This window comes from Rhinopithecus roxellana, chromosome 1, assembly GCF_007565055.1.
Source record: "Rhinopithecus roxellana isolate Shanxi Qingling chromosome 1, ASM756505v1, whole genome shotgun sequence".
Classification (NCBI taxonomy): Eukaryota; Metazoa; Chordata; class Mammalia; order Primates; family Cercopithecidae; genus Rhinopithecus; species Rhinopithecus roxellana.
This window is the reverse complement of record NC_044549.1, coordinates 98,209,645-98,225,959: the sequence shown is the minus strand read 5'-3', so window position 1 is coordinate 98,225,959 and position 16,315 is coordinate 98,209,645. Positions and strand designations below refer to the sequence as shown.

The 16,315-nt window shown below is 39.6% G+C and overlaps 1 protein-coding gene across 1 annotated transcript in view; it reads left to right on the top strand.

The window, feature by feature from the left end:
- The window catches only part of RSRC1 (arginine and serine rich coiled-coil 1), a 426,163-nt gene that overhangs the window by 404,467 nt on the left and 5,381 nt on the right, over positions 1-16,315 (top strand). The window contains exon 8 of the mRNA XM_030928335.1: positions 1,175-1,281. Coding sequence (XP_030784195.1) covers positions 1,175-1,281 — 107 coding nt within the window. The remainder of the gene's footprint in view (positions 1-1,174; positions 1,282-16,315) is intronic.

Sequence of the window (16,315 nt, the reverse complement as noted above, 5' to 3'; positions counted from 1 at the left end):
TACACAAAACATGGGAAATAGAGGAACATGTTAAATAATATCATGAGAATAAAATCAACCAGATCCAAAATCTAGAAATTTTACAAGATACATGATTCAGATTCTTCAGTGAATAAATGACAATGAAAGGGAAAGGCAGTGGACTGTAAGTGATAAAAGGAGACTTAAGGTACTTATCAACCCAGTGCAATGTATAGACCTTGTTTGGATCCTATTTCAAACAAACCAACTATAAAGAGACTTTTTTACAATCAGTGAAAATTAAATATGGAATATGTATAGATGTATTCAAATTAAGGAATTATAGATAATATTTTTAGTTGTGCAAATTGTCAAGTTATTGTTCTTTTTATTTAAGTTCTTATCTGTTGGAGATGCCTACTAAAATATTTAGGGATAAAATGGTATGATGCCTCAGATTTACTTTTAAATATATCAGATCCACCCAAAAAAATTGAGGTGGGTATAGATTGATTAAATAAGAATAACAGAAAGTTAATGGTTATAGAAGCTGAGCATTGCGTACAGGTGGATTCACTGTGCCCTTATCACTTTTATGTGTATTTCCATGATAAAATGTTAAAGTTTAAGAAAAAGCTCCCCCCCCACCAGATTAGCTGAGATCATTATAGCAGTGCCTTCTTAGCAGTGTTTTAGGTTTTGAGTATGAGTCTTAATTCATAGGAATGTTGTATTTGTGGATCTCAAAACAAAAGAGTTTCTTTTTTTTTTTTTTTTGAGACGGAGTCTGGCTCTGTCGCCCAGGCTGGAGTGCGGTGGCCGGATCTCAGCTCACTGCAAGCTCCGCCTCCCGGGTTTATGCCATTCTCCTGCCTCAGCCTCCCGAGTAGCTGGGACTACAGGCGCCCGCCACCTCGCCCGGCCAGTTTTTTGTATTCTTTAGTAGAGACGGGGGTTTCACCATATTAGCCAGGGTGTTCTCGATCTCCTGACCTTGTGATCCGCCCGTCTCGGCCTCCCAAAGTGCTGGGATTACAGGCTTGAGCCACCGCGCCCGGCCAAGAGTTTCTTGTTGTAGCTTAATTTATAATGTCTTTTTATCCAATTAAATTTCATAAGTAGTAAAATTTCTTCATAGAAAGAACATTGCTTAGGTATAGTGTTATTAACATGCTTACACCAAAATATACTGACATTATACCCTCTTTTTCAGACCAACCCACCCTGGTAGAACAAGTAAAAAGAGTGAAAGAAATTGAAGCTATTGAAAGTGATTCTTTTGTTCAGCAGACATTCAGATCAAGTAAAGAAGTCAAAAAGGTAAGTTTTTATCCACCCATTATGAGTAAACCTTTGGATTCTATCTGAAGAGATGCTTTATTAATGGATTTTACTTACATGTGTTTCTTCTGATAGATGAAGTAAAGCAAGAGAGTGTCAGCCATGTTGCTGAGAGAGAGAAAACAAATTAGGGAGACTCACTTAATCACTTTAATACAAGTTTAATTTGTATAAAAAATACTATAAAATGTGTCAGATGTCATTTTTATTTTTAAATTCACCGAGAAGACAAAATAATATGTCAACAAAATAGTTCTATAACAGTAATGCACATTTCTTAACATACACGGTTTTCTTTTCAAATGTGTACATCTACTTTTTGAATTGACATTGCTAGAGAAAAGTTAGAAAAGGGCTTTAATAATAAAAACTAATACCCATATTGTCACATGTATCTTCATTCTTTGCCCAGATGGTTATCACTTATTTGACTGTGGTAAAGGAGCTTTGACTGACGTTTTACTTCCATTGAATATTTTATTCTTTCATTCGTTGGTAGGACTGCTTTTAGGAATTAGGTTTCTATTGTAGGAAAAGGTATCCTAGGAAATACATATATTCTTTTTTTTTTTTTTTGAGACGGGGTCTCGCTCTGTCGCCCAGGCTGGAGTGCAATGGCACGATCTCGGCTCACTGCAAGCTCCGCCTCCCGGGTTCACGCCATTCTCCTGCTTCAGCCTCCCGAGTAGCTGGGACTACAGGTGCCCGCCACTGCGCCCGGCTAATTTTTTGTATATTTAGTAGAGACGGGGTTTCACTGTGTTAGCCAGGATAGTCTCGATCTCCTGACCTCGTGATCCCCCCGTCTCGGCCTCCCAAAGTGCTGGGATTACAGGCGTGAGCCACCATGCCCGGCCGGAAATATATATATTCTTTAATAACATTCATCTAATGAAAATATGGTTATAATTAACACTCTAAAATATTATCCATCCATAAATTGTGTTAATGGCTGTATAATATCCTGTTGATGTCTCCTGACGGTTATTTTTCCTCTGATATCAAGTAAGTAGTTTTAACTTCAGAGATTTTAAGTTCACATTTATTATCTTTTTAAAATAAAATTTTAAGATGGAATTACTTGTTAAAGGTTAACATTGTTTTAATACATGTTTCCATGTCACCCTCTGAAAATATTCTACCAATTCAAATTCTACCCAAAAGTTCAAAGAGATAACTGCCTCCCACAGATACCTTGGTTAGCACCCAATCCTATCAGGTTTGTCATGTTTACTGACCTAATAGGTAAAAATTGGCCTGTTTCCATTAGCACTTCTTTTGTTATTAGTGAGATTAAAGTCTTTTCAATTACCACATACTTTTTCAAATAATTTATTCAGGAGAGATGTATTGAGCGTATACTACATGTCAGGCGTAGGACCAGATAGCCCTGGATAATCTGTGGTCCTTGTGTTGCCATTTTGTTGATTTCCTTTGAACTTTTGGTAGTTTGCCAGCACAACTCCTAAAAAAAATTGGGGCCGTGAACTGAACATTCATAAATGTAGTTGCCTGTTTTATTTAATCTTATTCTTACATATTATAAGGCCATTCATATATCCTAATGGAATTACTATAATTTATTTTAAAACTTGCTTTCCTTATATTTGTTTGTGAAGTTTACCCTGACACCCAGTTTTTATTGGACTCTTTTATGATAAACTAGCATTTTAATTATGTAGAAATGCTTATTCTTCCACAGTCAATACACTAGGTTTTCTACTAAACAACTTTTTCTCACTTGGTACTAATTGTTAATTTCTCCCTTTACTTATTTTCAATTCAATGCCTCCAACAAAGCATGCATTGAAAGGTAGGAAGTAGTGCTAACAGGAGAATATGCTAGAAAGCTTCATAAGGTGGCATTTATCTTGGTGAATATACAATAGTCTGAAGTCTTACTGGACTTTTATTAGTCACTACACTTCAGAATGATCAGAAGATCAGTGACAGTCTAACAATGAATAAATTCACACTTGACTGAAATATAGAACAAAGGGACAGTTTATTACTTTAGAAAGTGATATCCCTGCCTAGATTCTAAAATATCTGTATCTGCAATATAAGGTGAGGATTCAGGATGCCCAAGAAGCTGAATTATTTATGAGGAGATTTCTTAGCAAAAGGAGGTAAATTATCTTGTGGACCCTTTTATCCAGATCATGGAAAGATATGATGGACTATCCCTGATGCATAGCAAGGATTAACTCACTTGAGGACTGAATTACCCATGACCCTAGTTTCAACGTATTTTTCTCCTGGACAGTTTTGTACACTTTGATATAAAGTTTGTATCCCTTAAAAAAAGGCTTTTGTATGCTGGCCACCCCTTCAGTTGGTACAGTCTTTGTTTAGCTGTGTTAATTCCACTAATTAAGCTAGGGAGCTTTTACCAGAAAAGTGGCTATTACCAGTGACATGCTAGACACTGTGTCTCCTGCAACACATATTGATTTAACTAGTTCAACTCTGAAATCGTATTTCTTTTGTCTGAGTAAAGAGGGAATCTGATAGTCCCTGATATATCATTGAGGAACGAAGATGCATCTTGTTTTCAAACTTAGTATGAGTTATTCAACCCTAATATTGTTGTATCTGGCAGATATCCACCTATGTTCAAAAGAAGGATAAATAACCCTATGCAGCATGGTCTTTTGGCCTACTTTGAAGTAGATTTTAGAACTAATTTTTACAAACTAAACCACCAGGTGGCAGTGCTACTCAAAGCCAGATATTTGATAGTAGCCATTTTGAGGTTTTGTTTGATAGTCAAGGGAAAATTTTATCTTGCAGTTTTTCTCACTTAAATAAAGTAGCAATTAGTGGTTCTCTCTACAAATTTTTAATTGCCCATTATTAAACAATAACTTCCATCTCTGATCTAACCTCTGAGAGCTTCACCTTCTATTATATGTAAGTACTTCTCAAAGAAATCATTAATGTACTGTGTAGATAAAAACAAGATGAGATTGCTTGGTTTATATGGTATAATCTTATCTCTGCTACCTGAAGAGGTGGTATCCACATCTTTGATAACTAGAATAATAGCACTCCACATCTGTTTAAGGCAATTTAACATGGATAGTGTCTCCCGGCTAAGCCCTATCACGCCATGGCTAAGATATGCAGAATGACACACTCTTACAGCCTCCGTATGGCAGTGTAGACTACCAAAAATCAATGTCTTGAACCTCTTGGATTAGCATATTACCCACTTGCCCTTGTGCAGAATATTGGGCTTTTTAAATGTCCTTAGTTGTAAAAAGGGTCAGTATAACATCACTTAGGGCCACAAACCATCTAGGCACAGTGTGTTGGAGACATACAAATGTTTGAGACTTGGTGAAAAAAATTACTGACTCCAAAATATAACAATAAAGCTGCCAAAACAAATTGAATAAATATTCAAATATCTATAAAAGTTAATATTATCATTAACATTGGCATCATTAGTTGTTAGATTTAGTAGTCATAAGCATCTTAACATTTGAAAACAATTTGTAGAATAGATTTCTCTTACTTTGTAAGAATTCCTAAACATACATGACTGTCCAGATATCTGTCCCTCAGATATCTAGCCCTTTTGTCCACAAGGGAATGTATCTCTCCTATGAATGCTGATCAGCTTCCATTAGAATAAAAACGAAAAAATAGAGTATTTTAATTGAATAAAATACATGCCTTTAAAAAAAAAGTGGATCTCGATATCATCATCCCCAAAATAGCTCAGAACTTGTCTCCTCTCAAAAATCCACAGCCACCATTTAATTCCAAATCATCATCTCATTCTTTAACTATTACAGTAGCCCTCTGGTTGTTCTTCCTGATTTTCCTTTTGCATTTCTCTAGTCCAGGACCCATTCAGCAGCCAAAACAATATTTTTCAAGAATAATTAGACTTTACTGACCATCTGACCATTACAGAATAACTGGTACCAAATTTGCCCTCCCACCATAAACAGCTATAGAATTTGACAAGATGTGTGAGGCATTGTTTTTAGGAATGTAACAATAGGCAGCTCAGGAGGGTGATCCTTTGGAGAAGGGAAATAAAAGGTGAGCCCCACAGTTGCCCGACTTTCTGTCTGAGGTCACTTGCCTGCTCTGGTGCTGGGAAGTGATACCCATGCAGAGTGGCGATGTGGCTGTGTTAAGGAAGAAATACCCCAAGTTCTGGCCTGCAGTGTCTCACTGTCTCTTTTTTTTTTTTTTTTTTTTTTTTATTATACTTTAAGTTCTAGGGTACATGTGCATAACGTGCAGGTTTGTTACATATGTATACTTATGCCATGTTGGTGTGCTGCACCCATCAACTCGTCAGCACCCATCAATTCATCATTTATATCATGTATAACTCCCCAATGCAATCCCTCCCTCCTCCCCCCTCCCCATGATAGACCCCAGTGTGTGATGTTCCCCTTCCCGAGTCCAAGTGATCTCATTGTTCAGTTCCCACCTATGAGTGAGAACATGCGGTGTTTGGTTTTCTGTTCTTGTGATAGTTTGCTAAGAATGATGGTTTCCAGCTGCATCCATGTCCCTACAAAGGACGCAAACTCATCCTTTTTTATGGCTGCATAGTATTCCATGGTGTATATGTGCCACATTTTCTTAATCCAGTCTGTCACAGATGGACATTTGGGTTGATTCCAAGTCTTTGCTATTGTGAATAGTGCCGCAATAAACATACGTGTGCATGTGTCTTTGTAGTAGACTAATTTATAATCCTTTGGGTATATACCCAGTAGTGGGATGGCTGGGTCATATGGTACATCTAGTTCTAGATCCTTGAGGAATTGCCATACTGTTTTCCATAATGGTTGAACTAGTTTACAATCCCACCAACAGTGTAAAAGTGTTCCTATTTCTCCACATCCTCTCCAACACCTGTTGTTTCCTGACTTCTTAATGATTGCCATTCTAACTGGTGTGAGATGGTATCTCATTGTGGTTTTGATTTGCATTTCTCTGATGGCCAGTGATGATGAGCATTTTTTCATGTGTCTGTTGGCTGTATGAATATCTTCTTTTGAGAAATGTCTGTTCATATCCTTTCCCCACTTTTTGATGGGGTTGTTTGTTTTTTTCTCGTATATTTGTTTGAGTTCTTTGTAGATTCTGGATATTAGCCCTTTGTCAGATGAGTAGGTTGCAAAAATTTTCTCCCATTCTGTAGGTTGTCTGTTCACTCTGATGGTAGTTTCTTTTGCTGTGCAAAAGCTCTTTAGTTTAATTAGATCCCATTTGTCAATTTTGGCTTTTGCTGCCGTTGCTTTTGGTGTTTTAGACATGAAGTCCTTGCCCATGCCTATGTCCTGAATGGTACTACCTAGATTTTCTTCTAGGGTTTTGATGGTATTAGGTCTAACATTTAAGTCTCTAATCCATCTTGAATTAATCTTCGTATAAGGGGTAAGGAAAGGATCCAGTTTCAGCTTTCTACTTATGGCTAGCCAATTTTCCCAGCACCATTTATTAAATAGGGAATCCTTTCCCCATTTCTTGTTTCTCTCAGGTTTGTCAAAGATCAGATGGCTGTAGATGTGCGGTATTATTTCTGAGGACTCTGTTCTGTTCCATTGGTCTATATCTCTGTTTTGGTACCAGTACCATGCTGTTTTGGTTACTGTAGCCTTGTAGTAGAGTTTGAAGTCAGGTAGCGTGACGCCTCCAGCTTTGTCCTTTTGACTTAGGATTGTCTTGGCAATGCGGGCTCTTTTTTGGTTCCATATGAACTTTAAAGCAGTTTTTTCCAATTCTGTGAAGAAAGTCATTGGTAGCTTGATGGGGATGGCATTGAATCTATAAATAACCTTGGGGAGTATGGCCATTTTCACGATATTGATTCTTCCTATCCATGAGCATGGTATGTTCTTCCATTTGTTTGTGTCCTCTTTGATTTCACTGAGCAGTGGTTTGTAGTTCTCCTTGAAGAGGTCCTTTACATCCCTTGTAAGCTGGATTCCTAGGTATTTTATTCTCTTTGAGGCAATTGTGAATGGAAGTTCATTCCTGATTTGGCTCTCTGCTTGTCTGTTGCTGGTGTATAAGAATGCTTGTGATTTTTGCACATTAATTTTGTATCCTGAGACTTTGCTGAAGTTGCTTATCAGCTTAAGGAGATTTTGGGCTGAGACGATGGGGTTTTCTAAATATACAATCATGTCATCTGCAAACAGGGACAATTTGACTTCTTCTTTTCCTAACTGGATACCCTTGATTTCTTTCTCTTGCCTGATTGCCCTAGCCAGAACTTCCAACACTATGTTGAATAGGAGTGGTGAGAGAGGGCATCCCTGTCTTGTGCCAGTTTTCAAAGGGAATTTTTCCAGTTTTTGCCCATTCAGTATGATATTAGCTGTGGGTTTGTCATAAATAGCTCTTATTATTTTGAGGTACGTTCCATCAATACCGAATTTATTGAGCGTTTTTAGCATGAAGGGCTGTTGAATTTTGTCAAAAGCCTTTTCTGCATCTATCGAGACAATCATGTGGTTCTTGTCTTTGGTTCTGTTTATATGCTGGATTACGTTTATTGATTTGCGAATGTTGAACCAGCCTTGCATCCCAGGGATGAAGCCCACTTGATCATGGTGGATAAGCTTTTTGATGTGCTGCTGAATCCGGTTTGCCAGTATTTTATTGAGGATTTTTGCATCAATGTTCATCAGGGATATTGGTCTAAAATTCTCTTTTTTTGTTGTGTCTCTGCCAGGCTTTGGTATGAGGATGATGTTGGCCTCATAAAATGAGTTAGGGAGGATTCCCTCTTTTTCTATTGATTGGAATAGTTTCAGAAGGAATGGTACCAGCTCCTCCTTGTACCTCTGGTAGAATTCAGCTGTGAATCCATCTGGTCCTGGACTTTTTTTGGTGGGTAGGCTATTAATTGTTGCCTCAATTTCAGAGCCTGCTATTGGTCTATTCAGGGATTCAACTTCTTCCTGGTTTAGCCTTGGGAGAGTGTAAGTGTCCAGGAAATTATCCATTTCTTCTAGATTTTCTAGTTGATTTGCGTAGAGGCGTTTATAGTATTCTCTGATGGTAGTTTGTATTTCTGTGGGGTCAGTGGTGATATCCCCTTTATCATTTTTTATTGCATCTATTTGATTCCTCTCTCTTTTTTTCTTTATTAGCCTTGCTAGCGGTCTGTCAATTTTGTTGATCTTTTCAAAAAACCAACTCCTGGATTCATTGATTTTTTGGAGGGTTTTTTGTGTCTCTATCTCCTTCAGTTCTGCTCTGATCTTAGTTATTTCTTGCCTTCTGCTAGCTTTTGAATGTGATTGCTCTTGCCTCTCTAGTTCTTTTAATTGTGATGTTAGAGTGTCAATTTTAGATCTTTCCTGCTTTCTCTTGTGGGCATTTAGTGCTATAAATTTCCCTCTACACACTGCTTTAAATGTGTCCCAGAGATTCTGGTATGTTGTATCTTTGTTCTCATTGGTTTCAAAGAACATCTTTATTTCCGCTTTCATTTCGTTATGTACCCAGTAGTCATTCAGGAGCAGGTTGTTCAGTTTCCATGTAGTTGAGCGGTTTTGATTGAGTTTCTTAGTCCTGAGTTCTAGTTTGATTGCACTGTGGTCTGAGAGACAGTTTGTTATAATTTCTGTTCTTTTACATTTGCTGAGGAGTACTTTACTTCCAATTATGTGGTCAATTTTGGAATAAGTGCGATGTGGTGCTGAGAAGAATGTATATTCTGTTGATTTGGGGTGGAGAGTTCTATAGATGTCTATTAGGTCCGCTTGGTGCAGAGATGAGTTCAATTCCTGGATATCCTTGTTAACTTTCTGTCTCGTTGATCTGTCTAATGTTGACAGCGGAGTGTTGAAGTCTCCCATTATTATTGTATGGGAGTCTAAGTCTCTTTGTAAGTCTCTAAGGACTTGCTTTATGAATCTGGGTGCTCCTGTATTGGGTGCATATATATTTAGGAGAGTTAGCTCTTCCTGTTGAATTGATCCCTTTACCATTATGTAATGGCCTTCTTTGTCTCTTTTGATCTTTGATGGTTTAAAGTCTGTTTTATCAGAGACTAGGATTGCAACCCCTGCTTTTTTTTGTTCTCCATTTGCTTGGTAGATCTTCCTCCATCCCTTTATTTTGAGCCTATGTATGTCTCTGCATGTGAGATGGGTCTCCTGAATACAGCAGACTGATGGGTCTTGACTCTTTATCCAGTTTGCCAGTCTGTGTCTTTTAATTGGAGCATTTAGTCCATTAACATTTAAGGTTAATATTGTTATGTGTGAACTTGATCCTGCCATTATGATATTAACTGGTTATTTTGCTCGTTAGTTGATGCAGTTTCTTCCTAGCCTCGATGGTCTTTACATTTTGCCAAGTTTTTGCGATGGCTGGTACCGGTTGTTCCTTTCCATGTTTAGGGCTTCCTTCAGGGTCTCTTGTAAGGCAGGCCTGGTGGTGACAAAATCTCTAAGCATTTGCTTATCTGTAAAGGATTTTATTTCTCCTTCACTTATGAAACTTAGTTTGGCTGGATATGAAATTCTGGGTTTAAAATTCTTTTCTTTAAGAACGTTGAATATTGGCCCCCACTCTCTTCTGGCTTGTAGAGTTTCTGCCGAGAGATCTGCTGTTAGTCTGATGGGCTTCCCTTTGTGGGTGACCCGACCTTTCTCTCTGGCTGCCCTTAAGATTTTTTCCTTCATTTCAACTTTGGTGAATCTGGCAATTATGTGTCTTGGAGTTGCTCTTCTCGAGGAGTATCTTTGTGGCGTTCTCTGTATTTCCTGAATTTGAATGTTGGCCTGCCCTACTAGGTTGGGGAAGTTCTCCTGGATGATATCCTGAAGAGTGTTTTCCAACTTGGTTCCATTTTCCCCCTCACTTTCAGGCACCCCAATCAGACGTAGATTTGGTCTTTTTACGTAATCCCATACTTCTTGCAGGCTTTGCTCATTTCTTTTTCTTCTTTTTTCTTTTGGTTTCTCTTCTCGCTTCATTTCATTCATTTGATCTTCAATCGCTGATACTCTTTCTTCCAGTTGATCGAGTCGGTTACTGAAGCTTGTGCATTTGTCACGTATTTCTCGTGTCATGGTTTTCATCTCTGTCATTTCGTTTATGATCTTCTCTGCATTAATGAGTCTAGCTGTCAATTCTTCCACTCTTTTTTCAAGATTTTTAGTTTCTTTGCGCTGGGTACGTAATTCCTCCTTTAGCTCTGATAAGTTTGATGGACTGAAGCCTTCTTCTCTCCTCTCGTCCAAGTCATTCTCTGACCAGCTTTGATCCGTTGCTGGTGATGGGCTGCGCTCCTTTGCAGGGGGAGATGCGCTCTTATTTTTTGAATTTCCAGCTTTTCTGCCCTGCTTCTTCCCCATCTTTGTGGTTTTATCTGTCTCTGATCTTTGATGGTGGTGACGAACTGATGGGGTTTTGGTATAGGTGTCCTTCCTGTTTGATAGTTTTCCTTCTGACAGTCAGAAGGACTCTCTGTTGGTCTGTTGGAGATTGCTTAAGGTCCACTCCAGACCCTGTTTGCCTGGGTATCAGCAGCAGAGGTTGCCGAAGATAGAATATTGCTGAACAGCGAGTGTACCTGTCTGATTCTTCCTTTGGAAGTGTCCTCTCAGGGGTGTACTCCACCCTGTGAGGTGTGGGGTGTCAGACTGCCCCTAGTGGGGGATTTCTCCCAGCTAGGCTACTCAGGGGTCAGGGACACACCTGAGCAGGCAGTCTGTCCGTTCTCAGATCTCAACCTCCGCGTTGGGAGATCCGCGGCTCTCCCCAAAGCTGTCAGACAGAGTCGTTCGCGTCTGCACCGGCTCCCGCTACTTCCCCTGTTGGTCTTCAGCTGTGCGCTGTCCCCAGAGGTGGAGACTACAGAGACAGGCAGGCTTCCTTGAGCTGCTGTGAGCTCCACCCAGTTCGAGCTTCCCAGCGGCTTTGTTTACCTACTTAAGCCTCAGCAATGGCGGGCGCCCCTCCCCCAGCCTCGCTGCTGCCTTGCGGATAGATCGCGGCAGACTGCTGTGTTAGCAGTGAGGGAGGCTTCGTGGGCGTGGGACCCTCCCGGCCAGGTGTGGGATATATTCTCCTGGAATGCCTGTATGCTTACAGCGCAGTATTGGGGTGGGAGTTACCCGATTTTCCAGGTGTTGTGTGTCTCAGTTCCCCTGGCTAGGAAAACGGATCCCCTTCCCCCTTGCGCTTCCAGGTGAGGCGATGCCTCGCCCTGCTTCAGCTCTCGCTGGTCAGGCTGCAGCAGCTGACCAGCACCGATTGTCCGGCACTCCCTAGTGAGATGACCCCAGTACCTCAGTTGAAAATGCAGAAATCACCGGTCTTCTGTGTCGCTCGCGCTGGGAGTTGGAGACTGGAGTTGTTCCTATTCGGCCATCTTGCTCCGCCCCCTCACTGTCTCTTTTGCCCACTACACACCAGCCCGTGTGGCCTTTTTTCTGATCTTCAAAGACACCAAGCTCTTCTCTCTCAGAATCTTTGTCTTTTCCCTCTGACCAGAGACCTGTTCTTCCTCTTCACTTGCCTGGCTCCTTCTAAGTCTTCAGGGCTTAAATTTCACCTCCTAGAGAAGCCATCCCTAGCCACCCAATCTAAAGTAGATGTTTTTCCCTTCCTGATTCTCATCATTCTTTGTCAGCACCTTGTATATTCCTTATAGCACATACTACAATTTGTGATTATGCACTATTTTGGAATTTATTTGTTTATAATCTGTCAACTCCATTAGCAACATATAAATGCCACTTGGGACAGGGACCATATCTATTTGACTCTGCCTGTGTACCCAGTGCTTAGCAATTAGTAGTGCTCAGTAAATACTGGTTAAATAAATGTATCTCCAACTCTAAAACAAATTAACCTATGAACAATTTAATTTAGGCATATTTTATCCTGTGTATATTTTTCTTAATGACATCTGTTTTTGGCTTTGTTCAGAGAAGTGAAGTGTTCAGAAGTAGATAAGTTGAAATAAATGGAAATTGAAAAACAATAGGTGTGGAACAAATGGGTATAAAAAAGGCTACATAACAGAATTAATCTCCTATTCTTCTTGTTTTTATTTAATTTTACTTTTTAATTTCAGTTTCTCATCTAATCCACTTCATATTATCCCTGTAACTTTGCTGCTACTCAGTCACTCCCTGGCCTTCTTTCTCAGGGAAGAAGACATTGAAATGTAACTAAGTGAGCAGTAATCTGCTGGCTCTTTCAAGGCAGAAGCAATGATTTCTTAGTTGTGTCCCCAGCGCTTGGTACAGTGCCTGGCACCTGGTAAACATTCAGTAAAGGTGGAATGAACTGGGAGTCTATTGTTTGCATGATGGTATAAGAAATCCTAGAGTTTTATTTTTTTCCAAAGATACATCGTACCTTTTTTTCAAACTTTTATATATATGAATTTTAATATTTTAAGGAGCTCCAAGACAACCTTTGAGTTCATCAGCTGATGAAAAGATAAATAAAATGTGGTAGATCCATACAATGGGACATTTTTTTTTTTTTTGATGTCTTTTTTTTTTTTTTTTTATACTTTAAGTTCTAGGGTACATGTGCATAATGTGCAGGTTTGTTACATATGTATACTTGTGCCATGTTGGTGTGCTGCACCCATCAACTCGTCAGCACCCATCAATTCGTCATTTATATCAGGTATAACTCCCAATGCAATCCCTCCCCCCTCCCCCCTCCCCATGATAGGCCCCGATGTGTGATGTTCCCCTTCCCGAGTCCAAGTGATGTCATTGTTCAGTTCCCACCTATGAGTGAGAATATGCGGTGTTTGGTTTTCTGTTCTTGTGACAGTTTGCTGAGAATGATGGTTTCCAGCTGCATCCATGTCCCTACAAAGGACGCAAACTCATCCTTTTTTATGGCTGCATAATATACCATGGTGTATATGTGCCACATTTTCTTAATCCAGTCTGTCACAGAGGGACATTTGGGTTGATTCCAAGTGTTTGTTATTGTGAATAGTGCCGCAATAAACATACGTGTGTATGTGTCTTTATAGCAGCATGATTTATAATCATTTGGGTATATACCCAGTAGTGGGATGGCTGGGTCATATGGTACTTCTAGTTCTAGATCCTTGAGGAATCGCCATACTGGTTTCCGTAATGGTTGAACTAGTTTACAATCCCACCAACAGTGTAAAAGTGTTCCTATTTCTCCACATCCTCTCCAGCACCTGTTGTTTCCTGACTTTTTAATGATTGCCATTCTAACTGGTGTGAGATGGTATCTCGTGGTGGTTTTGATTTGCATTTCTCTGATGGCCAGTGATGATGAGCATTTTTTCATGTGTCTGTTGGCTGTATGAATGTCTTCTTTTGAGAAATGTCTATTCATACCTTTGCCCACTTTTTGATGGGGTTGTTTTTTTCTTGTAAATTTGTTTGAGTTCTTTATAGGTTCTGGATATTAGCCCTTTGTCAGATGAGTAGATTGCAAAAATTTTCTCCCATTCTGTAGGTTGCCTGTTCACTCTGATGGTAGTTTCTTTTGCTGTGCAGAAGCTCTTTAGTTTAATTAGATCCCATTTGTCAATTTTGGCTTTTGCTGCCATTGCTTTTGGTGTTTTACTCATGAAGTCCTTGCCCACGCCTATGTCTTGAATGGTACTACCTAGGTTTTCTTCTAGGGTTTTTATGGTATTAGGTCTAACATTTAAGTCTCTAATCCATCTTGAATTAATTTTCGTATAAGGAGTAAGGAAAGGATCCAGTTTCAGCTTTCTACTTATGGCTAGCCAATATTCCCAGCACCATTTATTAAATAGGGAATCCTTTCCCCATTTCTTGTTTCTCTCAGGTTTGTCAAAGATCAGATGGCTGTAGATGTGTGGTATTATTTCTGAGGACTCTGTTCTGTTCCATTGGTCTGTATCTCTGTTTTGGTACCAGTACCATGCTGTTTTGGTTACTGTAGCCTTGTAGTATAGTTTGAAGTCAAGTAGCGTGATGCCTCAGCTTTGTTCTTTTGACTTAGGATTGTCTTGGCAATGCGGGCTCTTTTTTGGTTCCATATGAACTTTAAAGCAGTTTTTTCCAATTCTGTGAAGAAACTCATTGGTAGCTTGATGGGGATGGCATTGAATCTATAAATAACCTTGGGCAGTATGGCCATTTTCACGATATTGATTCTTCCTATCCATGAGCATGGTATGTTCTTCCATTTGTTTGTGTCCTCTTTGATTTCACTGAGCAGTGGTTTGTAGTTCTCCTTGAAGAGGTCCTTTACATCCCTTGTAAGTTGGATTCCTAGGTATTTTATTTTATTTTATTTTTATTTTTATTTTTTTTTTTTTTTTTTTTTTTTTTTTTTTTTTTTTTTGAGACGGAGTCTTGCTCTGTCACCCAGGCTGGAGTGCAGTGGCCGGATCTCAGCTCACTGCAAGCTCCGTCTCCCGGGTTCCCACCATTCTCCTGCCTCAGCCTCCCGAGTAGCTGGGACTACAGGCGCCACCACCTCGCCCGGCTAGTTTTTTGTATTTTTTTAGTAGAGACGGGGTTTCACCGTGTTAGCCAGGATGGTCTCGATCTCCTGACCTCATGATCCGCCCGTCTCGGCCTCCCAAAGTGCTGGGATTACAGGCTTGAGCCACCGCGCCCGGCCGGATTCCTAGGTATTTTATTCTCTTTGAAGCAGTTGTGAATGGAAGTTCATTCCTGATTTGGCTCTCTGCTTATCTGTTACTGGTGTATAAGAATGCTTGTGATTTTTGCACATTAATTTTGTATCCTGAGACTTTGCTGAAGTTGCTTATCAGCTTAAGGAGATTTTGGGCTGAGACAATGGGGTTTTCTAAATATGCAATCATGTCATCTGCAAACAGGGACCATTTGACTTCTTCTTTTCCTAACTGGATACCCTTTATTTCTTTCTCTTGCCTGATTGCCCTAGCCAGAACTTCCAACACTATGTTGAATAGGAGTGGTGAGAGAGGGCATCCCTGTCTTTTGCCAGATTTCAAAGGGAATTTTTCCAGTTTTTCCCCTTCAGTATGATATTGGCTGTGGGTTTGTCATAAATAGCTTTTATTATTTTGAGGTACGTTCCATCAATACCGAATTCATTGAGCGTTTTTAGCATGAAGGGCTGTTGAATTTTGTCAAAAGCCTTTTCTGCATCTATTGAGATAATCATGTGGTTCTTGTCTTTGGTTCTGTTTATATGCTGGATTACGTTTATTGATTTGCGAATGTTGAACCAGCCTTGCATCCCAGGGATGAAGCCCACTTGATCATGGTGGATAAGCTTTTTGATGTGCTGCTGGATCCAGTTTGCCAGTATTTTATTGAGGATTTTTGCATCGATGTTCATCAGGGATATTGTTCTAAAATTCTCTTTTTTTGTTGTGTCTCTGCCAGGCTTTGGTTTCAGGATGATGTTCGCCTCATAAAATGAGTTAGGGAGGATTCCCTCTTTTTCAATTGATTGGAATGGTTTCAGAAGGAATGGTACCAGCTCCTCCTTGTACCTCTGGTAGAATTCAGCTGTGAATCCATCTGGTCCTGGACTTTTTTTGGTTGGTAGGCTATTAATTATTGCCTCAATTTCAGAGCCTGCTATTGGTCTATTCAGGGATTCAACTTCTTCCTGGTTTAGTCTTGGAAGAGTGTTAAGTGGAAATTATCCATTTCTTCTAGATTTTCTAGTTGATTTGCGTAGAGGTGTTTATAGTATTCTCTGATGGTAGTTTGTATTTCTGTGGGGTCCGTGGTGATATCCCCTTTATCATTTTTTATTGCGTCTATTTGATTCTTCTCTCTTTTCTTCTTTATTAGTCTTGCTAGCGGTCTGTCAATTTTGTTGATGTTTTCAAAAAACCAACTCCTGGATTCGTTGATGTTTTGGAGGGTTTTTTGTGTCTCTATCTCCTTCAGTTCTGCTCTGATCTTAGTTATTTCTTGCCTTCTGCTAGCTTTTGAATGTGTTTGCTCTTGCTTCTCCAGTTCTTTTAATTGTGATGTTAGAGTGTCAATTTTAGATCTTTCCAGCTTTCTCTTGTGGGCAT